Source organism: Scomber scombrus, chromosome 19, assembly GCF_963691925.1.
Source record: "Scomber scombrus chromosome 19, fScoSco1.1, whole genome shotgun sequence".
NCBI classification, from domain to species: domain Eukaryota; kingdom Metazoa; phylum Chordata; class Actinopteri; order Scombriformes; family Scombridae; genus Scomber; species Scomber scombrus.
In genome coordinates this window covers 14356893-14369386 of record NC_084988.1, presented here as the reverse complement: position 1 = coordinate 14369386, position 12494 = coordinate 14356893, and the positions used below count along the sequence as shown (strand labels likewise).

The window sequence follows — 12494 nt, the reverse complement described above, 5'->3', positions numbered from 1 at the left end:
TTTATGGCACCATCTTGTGGTTAAGTCAAAACAAATCAATCCAACCAAAAGAATAAACAAAAACTCATATTCAAGTATAATGTACAACAAATTGTATCAAAGCTAAATAGTAATTGTCAAACTGTCCTTTTAGTCCTAAAGTGGCCCTTTTAACATTAACCCACAATATGAATTTCAAGGGCTTGGTTTGTGAGAAATGCAAAAGTTTAATCTATATTTGCTTTCTATTTTTGCATCTTTTAAGCATTTTGTTACGATGTTTAAACCATTATCTCACCTTTAGTGAAAGCTCTGTGGTGGTATCCCAGTTTCCATGGCACCACTACCCTGTCTGTTAAAATAAGGCTGCTGGGTCAAACCCTGGCAGCAGCCTGCCATAGTCACTGCCACTTCATCCTCTCTTCTCTTCTCTTCTCTTCTCTTCTATCATTACTCTATGACTGTGTATTACACCTCAACCCAGTTTCAGTGAACCCTCACAGCTTTAAGATGACCTGACCTGTTAGATTACATCTTCCTCACACCTACAATATGATAATCAAAGACAAACAACCTAATCCTCACTGAATCAAAAAGCAGACACATGTAGCACTGTGACACACGTAGATTTCAGTTTCCGTCAAAGTGAAAGTTTTTTTCTTTAGTTTTTTTTTTCCACATCTAGTTTCACACTATCTTTGCTCTGAAGGCTGACTTCATCTGGAGATGTCCTTCAGCAGTATAACAACACAGGAACGTCAACCATCTCATAGTTTAATGTTCAAATATTTTATTTTTGATGTATTTCCCGAACAGTATCAGCAATGAGTTTATAGACACAGCATGCACAGGCACTGACCGAAACCTTGCTTCTTGAATAAACTCACAGCAAATTTGAATAACATACATTTTAGTGGGTTGAACATCTTCACCACTTTTAAGTTCTACTTAAAGTCATTTTGGTGCCAGATCTCTTCTTCAACTACATTTCAAAAACTGCCATCTAGTTCATGCGGGAAGCGAGAAAGTCAATGCGGAAGATAATAAACCTTGCACAGTTGTGAACGCGTGCGTCGACGCGTGCTCGTACGTGTGTACACAGCAAAACCGCGCTGCAGACGCTCGAGCCACGCCACCACCATCAGAGAGGGGTTCCCCTAACAGACAGCACGCACGGTGCAGAGAGACAGACGGAGGCTTTTTAGGTGAGAAATCTCGGAAAAGAAACAACCAGGAAGTGCCGACTGAATACTTAAACTTCCGACGGGCTGGGTCTGAACTCTCTGGAAGTGAAATGATCTGATCTGAAAGCTCCCCAGCTCAAAGTGAAGCTGCGTTGTGCGTCTCATCGTGCGCTCTCACGGCGGATTCAGGGCTCCAATGCCCAAAGAGTGCAGGAGGAAGACTTCCAAGGACCTCGGGCTCCCTGGGACTGTTGTAAACATCGAAGGGTCTCGTTTAGAGCGAAGACCAGCCGGGAAGTCAACCAAGATCTGCGATGAGCTCATTGAGAAAGCCGCTCAACTTGCCCCTTCGTCTGCAAGTGGTGCGCCGACGGTGATGGACGAGCGCCGGGTACCACAGGTCACCATCACCCCGGAGGGAGGCGGCTCCTCCCGAGAAATGCAGCAGGAGGACTGGGATGATGCAGTGGACGGCAGCCTGCGCAGGAAACTGTCCAACTCTTCCATCTCCTCTACAGGCTCCTCTGTAGTGGAGTCCGAGGATGACTTACTGAGTGACAACGAGAGCAAAAGTAAAGGCATCGTCACTTTGGAGCATCTGGTGGACACTGGAGAGGTCAGTGAACTACAAAGACACCAACATATAATGCAAGAAGGCAATTAGTGCTTCTCAAAGTTGATTTTCAGGTGTCATAGACAGGGTTTCAATGGGAACACCTTTAGGCTGGTTTCGTTTATTGTATCTTTCAAAATGTGTAGAATAATTCAATACACTCTCCTTTGCCTATACCTTCTGCTGTGTTATACAGGACTAAAACAACAACAGCTCAAATTGGCAGTGGTTCTCAACCTCCTGCGCATCTTTGCAAATCTGCATTATCTATAATAAGCCATTTACATTAATAGCTGATGCTTTGGAATCAATAAACAGAAGGAAAGTAGCACATAAACAACAGTCAGCAAACAACTTCCTTGCAAGAGACCACAGGGATCGCTTTCAGAGAAGGGCCAATTACAAGGGGATAACAGTGTTAGTAGTTGTGCAAAGTTTGATGATTTCAAAGTAAGAAGTGAGTGCTCCAGTAAATACTTCTCCTGGGGGATAAGTCACTTCTACATTTCAGAGGGTTTTTTCCCCCCACTGTGTATCTCTTCTGTGCTCATGTTGCTTTGAGATCTGGGAAATTTCAGTTGTCAGATCTTGTGATCAGACTTATGAGATTATGTAAAAAAAAAAAAAAAAAAAAAAAAAAGAAAGAAAGAAAGAAAAAGAAACATTTGACAAGCTCCAGGCCAGAGAGTGCAGGATAATCTTCAGGTAATTTGATTGTGCTCATTGAAATCACATTATCTCTCCATATGTTTAATGGGTTATCAAAGTCTTTCACATCACCTTAATGATCCCGGCTGTTGCAATAACTGGAAACCAACATGAAAAAGCTGGAAAACCTTCATCTTCCTTCAAATTACTGGCCACATTGTGTATATATGACAAATTAAACACTGTCAATAATGATTGAATGACTACAATAATACAAATAGTGCCTTTTTAGTATTCCTTGGGCCATCTGTTATATCAATAATCATTTTTGTGTCATTTTTTGCACAGTTGATAATGTGCATATTTTGTGCATGACTTAACAGTAATAGAAAGGCATCTGTTGCATCTCAACAAGTCATTGAATTTGAGATTTTGGAACTGTAAGTCTGCCCTTAAACACTATGCGTCCCTCCTTCAGCACACACACTTGTGTTGAATGACTTTCCTTTAGTTCAATAGATGCTGAAGGTGGAAATGTGTTTGCCTTCGACATTCTTGGCTGATAAATCTTTTCTCGTGGCGGACAAGTCTGGGTCTGACAGAACATGCTCACATGTGCATTCAAGTAGCACTGTTCAATTGATGATATTTGTTTCTATTAAAATAGAAAAAAAAACACATTTCTGCAGTTTTTGAGCTTTAAAAAGATCTTTTCACATGAATTGTGAGGAAGTGTGATTGTAGTGAGTCACCTCAGTGTTTTTGCCCTCTAGTCAACAACATCTGCTGCTAATCTGCCTTTTGTCTACACTGTCACCACATTAGGCTGTCTCTGGATGTCATTTTGTGTTTGTGTGTGTGTGTGTTTATGGCCTTATCACTTCTCTTCGTGTTTATGGTCTTTTCACTTCACTTTCTCTACCAGAACACCACAAACTGCTGCTAATTATAGATCCAGTGGATGGCATATTCATTTTACATCTTCGGCTCTATCTTGCACGATTTATCTTATTTGCACTATGCTTGTTATTATTAGTTTTTTTTGTTCTTGGTCTGTGTCTCGTTATTGTCCCCCCTGAACTCAAGCTTAACTAAAGTTTAACTTGTAAAATGTTTTACTTCCTGTAGTATTTTTTGTTTTTAAACCCTTGTTGTGGTGTTTTAGTACATCATTTCGATCCTCTATATGTCTTGTACATGTGGCAGAATTCACAATAAAGTTGACTTTGACTCGGCTTTGAATCTTTGCTGTCAACATACAAGATCTGTAGCTGTCGCTCTTTCAAACAGACTGATCACACTGCTTTTTAAGCCTGTGTGTTCATGTGAAGGAGAGTTTAGTGTAGCTGAATGTAACATTGTCTAATCAACGGAGGCTCAGTGTGAATGCTTTCATAAGTGGAAGCTCTTTTAGCTACTTTATTTTAGGACATTGTAACTTAAAATGGAAATACGTTGATAAGGTCACCTCCGAAAATAGCCACTTTGGTGCTCAGCCTACACATCAGCCCACACACACGATACACATATCATTGTGTAATAACGTTTTTTTGTGGTCAGTTGCCAATTTGTGCCTTGGCCTTTGACATTTAATAAAGAACCACTTCAGGAAGTTAGAAAAACTTGTGCATCAGTACTCAGCCTGTAGTAGTACACGCTTTAAAGCACAACTGATACAGATAAAATTCCTTGTAGACAGTGGGTTTTTTTCAAATGAAGATTCAAAACAGACAAACAGGCTCATCTTTGCAGCAGGGTTAATTAGCTAAATGTTGCTCTGGTTTATCCATTAGCGCTTCAAGATAACAATACAGCTGCATGTGGAAGGTGTGGGCTAGCTGGCCAACGAAACCCGCTTGAGTCATGTCAGCATGTCAGCGTTGTTGTAATCATTCCCAGGAAATGTATTGCTAATTTTGTTGCTGTTGGCTGCTCTGAATGCTCAGACCTGCATAGTTTTGTGTCAACTTGTCAGGGCAGGTGTCAGATAGAAAGTGTTTGTGGCAGAACTAGAGAGAGGGGGTGTACACTGCTGAAGAAACAAACAAAAAAGGCAAACATATTGGCTCCTCAAATAATTCAGCTCTTTTTAGGAATGCAACTAACAATTCATTTCATTATAAATTAATATGTTAATTATTTCCTCAATTAATTGATTAGTTGTTTGATCTTTAAAATGTCAGAAAATGGCAAAAAATGTCAATCGCTCTTTTCCGAAGTGTAAGATGTAACCTAAAATGTCTTGTTTTGTCCTGACCAACAGTCCACAACCCAAAGATAATCACTATCATAGAGAACTAAAGAAACCAGAAAATATTCACATTTAAGAAGCTGGAACAATTTGGCAATTTTTTCATAAAAAAATGACTCAAAACAATCTATTATCAAAATAATTGCAGATTATTCAACTAATCTTTGCAGCTCTAGTTCTTTTTGAATGTGTGTCCTGTTATTTCCAGTTCTATCTTGAATGAAACCAGTATTATTTAAGTGTCATCAATACAAAGCCTTTTGGTTTCTATCATCAAGGCTGTCCACGACAGCGTGGTCAATGTTTTAAATATTGTCCAGAGAGCTGCGGGGTTGTTATGTTGACGTGTTGTTGACATGTTAGTTTCCATTCCCTCTTAGTCTGCTGTATTTCAGTCAAAATGCACTCAAGTTGTAGTTGATATGTGCTTCTCCATATTTGCTTGCATTAAATAATAAGCCAATCATTTTCACTGTGTGGACGTCTGACACAGTGTGATATTATCAGTAAACAAGAAGCAGTAAGTGAAGCATATCGCCTGACATTTAAGAGAGACTTGCCTGGCTGTTTCAGAGTTCTGCTATTAGTGTGAATGATGAACTGCGACACTCTCACACATGAGCTGACTGTTCACTAACACAAGAGTCCCTGTTTCATTTCCTGTTTCAATCACAGCGTTCAGAATAAAATGACCTCCCCAGCACCTAGAGATAGGATCTAAGAACATGCACTGGTTTGGATTTCCAATGCCTGGGAATTAGTTTATTTGGTTTATTTTGCATTTGAGCTGATTGTATAAAAATCACAGAGTTTAAATATGCATTATTTTAGATTAAATCATTTTTTTATGGGAGGGAATAAAACTGGCAGTTCCCCATAAGTGTGAAGCATTACTGTGTCTCTGTGAAAATATGCAAGCTGTTACTGTGTTTTTCTGTGTGTGTGGTAAGAGAAAGAGAGAGAGAATTAAGGGAAAAAGTGTGGGAGAGAGGAGTCCTTGCACAAACAACCATGAAAAATAAACATTTCTGGCAAGAAAAGATAATTCACTCCCTTAGTCATATTTGCTCTTTGTTCAGGATTCAGTGCAGACTTCGGTTTGCTTCAAACAAACATATGACTCCAAGAGAGAGCTGAGAAGCCAAAAACATTGGCATTGTCGCTTTGGATTATTTGGCATCAAATCAAAATCTGATTTGTCTGTAAATTATGTCAATTTGAGAGTGCGGAATTGTCAATCCTACTTGAATATAAAAGCAGGATCTTTCCTTTGTTACCAGAAAACATCAAAATGATGGTCCTAGTGTTAAATAGGGTTAGATTTCTAATTTTGAATCAAAGATGAGCCCACCATCGCATCAGACTGGAGATGCTGAATAGAGATGTTGAGTGCAGATAGGAGTTTCAACAGAAATGGCATTTAGCTGACCCAGATCAGAGGTTTCACACAGTGGAAAATCAAACCCTGGCATCAGATTTACTGGGTAGAATTGCTGATGTAATCAGATTTCTATTCAGACAGTATCAGATGGACCTAGGTCAGCGACCCACACTACCTCTTCCTGTTATCCGAAAATTCATGCGAACAGGGACATACAGATAGACCAAAAACTTGAAACAATGCTTCATTTTAGTACCTTACAATTGAAAAGAATTACATAATTGAATTTCATCTGTTGTATTGTATTTAAATCTGTTTGTATTCTTGTCTTCAACAGAGCAAGCCATGGTGGAAGTTAAAGACACTCGTCCACTGGCCCTTCAGTGCTACGCAGAGGAGAAAACTAAACTGGGTGCAGCTTGCCGGGCATAAAGGTATGACATATTCAGATCATCACATGCTTCTTGTGATTAAATCTAATGTCCTGTTTTGCCTGCTGCCTCTACTGTGAGTATTTAGTATGCAGACTTTAACATAAGGTAAAATATTTGTTTTGGTTGTGTTGTGGGATTTTTGTCGTATCTCAGAGAGGGTCACAGATCGGGCCCCAGGCATTAAAAAACAGTTAAGCAGGATGGATGTTTGCTGTCATCTATGCTTGAACCTTGGCCTGTATTTTCTTTTTTTCCAACACTGCTTGATTCGAAAGAAGAAAGTTCCTGGAAGTTTGGGCCAAACTTTCCCTCAAATCCTCATTTCCTCATGCCTCGTGCTCATGATTGCTTGAAACCTAGTGTACAGTATGACCTTCATCTCATCTCAGGTAACTTCAAAGCGGCAGATGAGGGCACTATTCTGAAGAAGTTCTCAGAAAATGAGATGCAGTGTTTTGAGAAGCTGAAGGGTGACGCACTGCTCTCATTTGTACCTGGTTACCATGGTGTTGTGGAGAAAGACGGAGAGTCTTTCCTTCATATGACTGACCTGTTAGCGAATTTTGACCTTCCCAGTGTCATGGACTGCAAGATGGGAATAAGGTAAGGAAGGACATGACATTTATTTACTTCTACTAAATAATCATTTATATTTTTATGTATGTATTTTGATTAGTTCCATAATGTGTCCATGCATGTTTCTTAAGGGACATTTCTTTGTTTTTTATTTCTTCTACACTAAGTGGAAATTTAAAATGATCATGTCAGGAAACAACAATTTCCTTGTTTATGTGTTTGCTGTTTATGTTAATGTTAAATGCTGTTATTCTGTTGAAATGGATTATTGAGACATGTGCAGTCTGGTGACAGTGCGTGCTGTCTAAAGCATTTTTGCTCTACAAGGGAACACCTGTTGTAACTGCAGGCTATATGCTTGGCTTCCTGCCACAGCGGGCGGGGTGCCTCACTGTGTCATGTGAGCAGACACAAATGCATATGCACATATGCACAAAACTCACACACACATGATAAAACACACATAAACAAATGACTTTATTTGTCTAACCTATGCCCGTATTTCCGAGGCTACACACACACACACTCACACACATTCACACACTCAGGGTGTCCCTGGAGACTCCCCTTTGTCAAAAACACTCTTAACCACAAAGCTGCAAAACCGCTAACTTGCACAAACACACAATCAGACTTTCGCACAGTTAAACGCTGCACACTGGAGTCTCCTCTTAGCTTCCCTCTTCAGCACAGAGGAAGTGCAGCTCACAAACTGAAACTGAAATTTTCATGTTAGTCCATAACTGCCTAGTATGAATAAGCCAAGTGTGAATGTGCATGTTCTGAACTACTGTTCACCAACAGAACTGAATTCTTATACAGAGTGTTTGCTGTAAGCTGTGCAGTTCATTAATGGCATCTCGAGGCACTAGTTATGTCTTCTCTTCCTTCAACTATGGTTCTTAGTTCAGCCAAAGAAAATGTTGATTTTGTACCAAAAAGTGCTTTTTATATTGTTAACAAAGCACCATTTATAAAATAAACTGAAGTTTACTTTGGCCTCATAAAAAGAACAACATGAGTCTGTTGACTATGTATTTTGCATCTTAACTGGGTGGTGTGAATACAAGAAAAACCCTGAAAGTAAACAGCCATTCTTATTTATTTAAATGCATGCTGTAAAAATACTGCTCCTGCATCTGAAGGGTTTAGCCATCCTTCTTCTGTTTCAGGACCTACTTGGAGGAGGAGCTGGTGCGAGCGCGGGAACGGCCCAAGCCGAGAGAGGACCTGTACAAAAAGATGGTGGAGGTAGACAGCGAAGGGCCGACTCCCCAGGAACATTCCCAATGTGGCGTCACCAAACCTCGCTACATGCAGTGGAGGGAGTCAATGAGCTCCACCAATACCCTGGGATTCAGGATAGAAGGGATCAAGGTAGAGGGAGACAGAATATAGGCCACTTACCCACAATAAACGTGTCATTAACAGCATGATTATAGTATAACATAGTATAGTATAGTATAAACCAAGGAAAGCTGGTTTATGAGTGGAAGATTTTTGGGTTGACATTAAATATGAATGAAAACACACTTGCACAGTTAACAAAGCAATAAAAAAGTAGAATTGCACATGCAAGCAAAGTGGAAAAATATATTGCCAAAAAACAGCATGTGCATTTAGCAAACCATTGTTGTGAATTAAAGCTGCTCTACTCAATAACTTTTGTTTAACAGTGGGTTAAATTACTGTGTAAAGTTGATACAGGTTACAACCTACTGATATGTATGACCCTGTGCTCCAGTTCCCTTAAAGTGTTAATGTCCTCCAGCTTATTGTTTTGTTTTTTTGCCAGCAGCTTTACTCTTTTGACTCAGTCTCACAGCTCTCATCTGTCATTTCTGGCTGCAGCAGCCAGTGGTTTTTAGTGCAAAAGATCTGTGAAAGCCACAGATTAAGGGTCTAACTGGTGAAGACAGTGTAGCAATTGGCCAAAAACAGATATTTTTCCCTGAGGAGTTGGTAGAGGCTAAAACTGAGTTAAATGGAGAATGAGTATTGAAATAAAATTGTGTCTATGGCCTGAAAGACAGCTCCAAATTAATGCTGATGTTTCTATGTGTGTACTGGATGTGTAAATAATTTTATTAGGTGATTATATATCAATATTTTGTTTACAGATTGTTGTACTGCTCCCAAGTGGCCAAATGTATCATTGCATGTTTAAATAATATATACAAATGCAGTTGAATCAGAGGTACAGAGTCTGCCTATGTCTTAGACTGTGCTGCAGAATCACAAAATACATGCTAAAATATATTGTATGTGATAAGAAATACAGTATATACACAAAACTTAAGTAAGTGACCTGGTTTAAAGTCATTTTATTGTGCGATCTTGTCATCCAGTCCCTTTCTTCTCTTTAGAAATGTGACGGCACATGTCGAACTGACTTCAAGAAAACCAGATCAAAGCAGGATGTCATCCTGGTGTTCAGAGACTTTGTTGGAGGGAACTTCAACATCATAGTACGTGGCAGTCAGTCATCTTCTGTACCCACACAGTACACACTCGTGCATGTATGGACAAACAAAAAACACATTGTGCTGTGCATACATACAGAGCAAACTTGCAGTTATTATCCTAAAGGCTACACAAACATGCCAGATCAGTTTGGTCTCACATCTGTGCACACTTATATTATTATTTAGTTTATTCTGTGTTCACATTTGCAAATAATTGAAGCCAGTCTAATTATAAATGAAAACAGCTTCAAGGTGTTTTGACTGCATAAGCAAACTGCACGTCACAAAGCAAATATATACAGTGTAATACTGTTTGAGTTTTCTATTATGATGAGACGTTCGCAAATATACACTGTCTAAACCTTGTGATGTTACATCTTTATTAGTGTATTGTAGCTTCAGTTTAAATGCTATTTGAAAGTAAATAAAGGCTTTAAAGTTCAGGTGATGTTAGTATTTTATTATACATGTTTTTTCCCCCCTTATAACACAGAAGTCCTACCTGAGGAGACTGACAGAGATCCAGCAGGCCTTGAAAATGTCAGAGTTCTTCAAGCAACATGAGGTAAGATAACTGATATACAATTCAGATGGGTGACAGGTTAAAGAAAAAATAAACAGTAAAATTATTTAGAACAGTAAGGTATTGAGCCGGGTTTCAGGTCAGGTTTTTTTTCTGTACATTATGTGCTTTTGGACCAAACAGTTCTGGGGACTCCCTGAGAGGGACTACCCACTGGGGAGCCCCCTCGAGAACTACATACCCTCAAGGGCTTCCGTTTGCATTTGCACCCCCAATAGGAATGCTAAAGTGACGTAAGCAGGCCGGCAGTTGGTATAGCAACATTACTTCTGTGCAAGATAAATCAACAAGATAGAGAAAGCCTTGATTGGAGCTGTATGTTTGTTGTGTGTCGAAGGTTTCATGATAATAAAGTGTTTTGAAAGGAGACAAAAGTATGTATATGTCTATGTAAGTATATAAAAATGGCAGTTGCTGGTGCTGCTGCATTGGCTCATGTCTTTGATTAATAAACAAACATACGTCAATTAAGGTTCCTCTTTTGCTGGGAGAGAACCTACCCTTAAGTAGGAGCTTAAAAGTCCCTCGAAATGGCGTTCTAATAACAATGATAGTTCCCAGTTCCTGCAGTGCGGTAGACTCACAGGTCAGTCTCTAAATGCTTTGGTCATAGAAAGTGAGAACAATGTCCCCAGGTTGTTGTTAAATCTAGGTGGAAACAATTAGACAGTTAAAAAAAAACCTGCATTGCAGAACCAATCCAAAGTCTTTGGGGCAGCCCTTTATATTGGCGCAGTGACATGCAGTTCTCTATGGAGGAGAATTGGGGGGAGATCATCATTTCCAGTAAGGCATGTCCTTTATAAAATGTAAGGGTTAGGGTTAGCTTGCAGTGCAGACACCATAAAAAGGGAATAGTTTGTCCAACAGTTATTAGATGTATAAAAAAGTTCCTCTGGTCCGAAAGCACCCATCTTATCACTCGTTTGTATATATGGGTTGATAGCTGGAGAGAAGAAGAAGAAAGATCCATATTTAACTCGTCTCATTTTCTTTAGGTCATTGGCAGCTCTCTCCTTTTCATCCATGACCACACTGGCAATGCACAGGTCTGGATTATTGACTTTGGCAAGACCACGGCATTACCAGAGGGCCAGACGTTAAACCATGATATTCCCTGGCAGGAGGGCAATCGGGAAGACGGTTACCTGTGGGGGCTGGAGAACCTCATCCACACACTGAAATCTGTAAGCAGTGAAGGGAGCAGCGAAGAAACTTTTTGCTCAGTTAGTATTAGCCAAAGTACGGAAACAGATGGTCAGTGACCTTTGACTTGTAGATACGTGAAAGGAACTCAGACTATTTTAATGGACACCACAGAAAGGTTTCACATATGCTTTGGGTGCTCTGTGAGCAATGTTAAAAAGAGGTTTTGTGTAGTTCAAAAAGAGCTCCATGAAGCTAACAAAGTGAACAGAACCCAGAGTTTTGGTTTTACCGTTTCAAGCCACAAGTGAAAATATCTGATACTGAACTGAAATAATGGACACTGAACAGAGAGGAGCCCGCTAGTTACTGAATGACTGAGCAAATTAACTGACACTAATTCAACTTCCTGTAAAATGAGAAGAAGTGAAAGTGTAGGGATTCTGCATTTCAGTTTCAGGGATGAGATGTAACGTGAAGGAAACGCCCATGAAATCTGAATTAAAACAAGGAAAAAATGAGCAATTACAAATCACAGCTTGCAACACTCAAGCTTGTTACATCTGTGAGTATAGTAAAGTTTCTGTTCAGTATGAAACTGACTGGCTCACACCCCTGTCACAGTACTACAACATGAAACACACTGTTATTATAGTTCTCTATACTGCATAACTATTCGAGTCGATCATCCATGTCGCTGTTTTGACAAACTGTCTTTCACTGTATATCAATTTGTATTTTGTTCACTGATTTTATTCCTTTAATCAAACATATGTAGTGATTTCGTGTGCTGTGGTAAAACTTATTGGATATAGATGCTGCTCTGTTTGTTAGAGTACATTTATTTGGACTGGTTCATAATTGTAGCTCAGAAGCAACATGTCAGAGGTGTTGTGCAAATGACATGAATGAAAATATGTGTGGAATTAAAAATGGAAAAAATGGTTTCTTTAATTTTCAGTAGTAAAACACTATTGTGGGATCTTAACATGTTAGCCAGGACACTTGATTTTATTTTCTACAACGAACTCACACAAAAGAGGTCAATATATATGTTGATTTATTTGGGGCACAGTTAGGTTAGATGAAAGTGTAAAAGACAGCATATTGCATAGAATGTCTTTGCACTTTTGGTTGAGGCGTAACACCCTAAGCTACATAAAGAATACAGAAACAAAACGTTTCAATGTGAAAAAAAATGCACTCTGAGCAAGGTGAGGGTGATTTCTTCTTC

General features: G+C 39.3%; 1 protein-coding gene across 1 annotated transcript; it reads left to right on the top strand.

Annotated features, from left to right (window-relative positions):
* Nucleotides 1-1136: 1136 nt before the first annotated feature.
* On the top strand, nt 1137-12204 carry itpka (inositol-trisphosphate 3-kinase A). The gene is made up of 7 exons (XM_062440158.1): nt 1137-1779; nt 6394-6490; nt 6880-7093; nt 8239-8443; nt 9433-9534; nt 10025-10096; nt 11113-12204. Exons 1-7 carry the CDS (start codon nt 1360-1362, stop codon nt 11377-11379), a joined length of 1377 nt encoding a protein of 458 aa, XP_062296142.1. The 5' UTR covers nt 1137-1359; the 3' UTR covers nt 11380-12204.
* The last annotated feature ends 290 nt before the right edge of the window (nt 12205-12494 follow it).

Coding starts and splice junctions, on each gene's coding strand:
- itpka (XM_062440158.1), top strand. CDS start 1,360: ATGCCCAAAGAGTGCAGGAGGAAGACTTCCAAGGACCTCGGGCTCCCT. Junction 6,491..6,879: donor GCAGCTTGCCGGGCATAAAG/GTATGACATATT, acceptor ATCTCATCTCAG/GTAACTTCAAAGCGGCAGAT. Junction 9,535..10,024: donor GAGGGAACTTCAACATCATA/GTACGTGGCAGT, acceptor CTTATAACACAG/AAGTCCTACCTGAGGAGACT.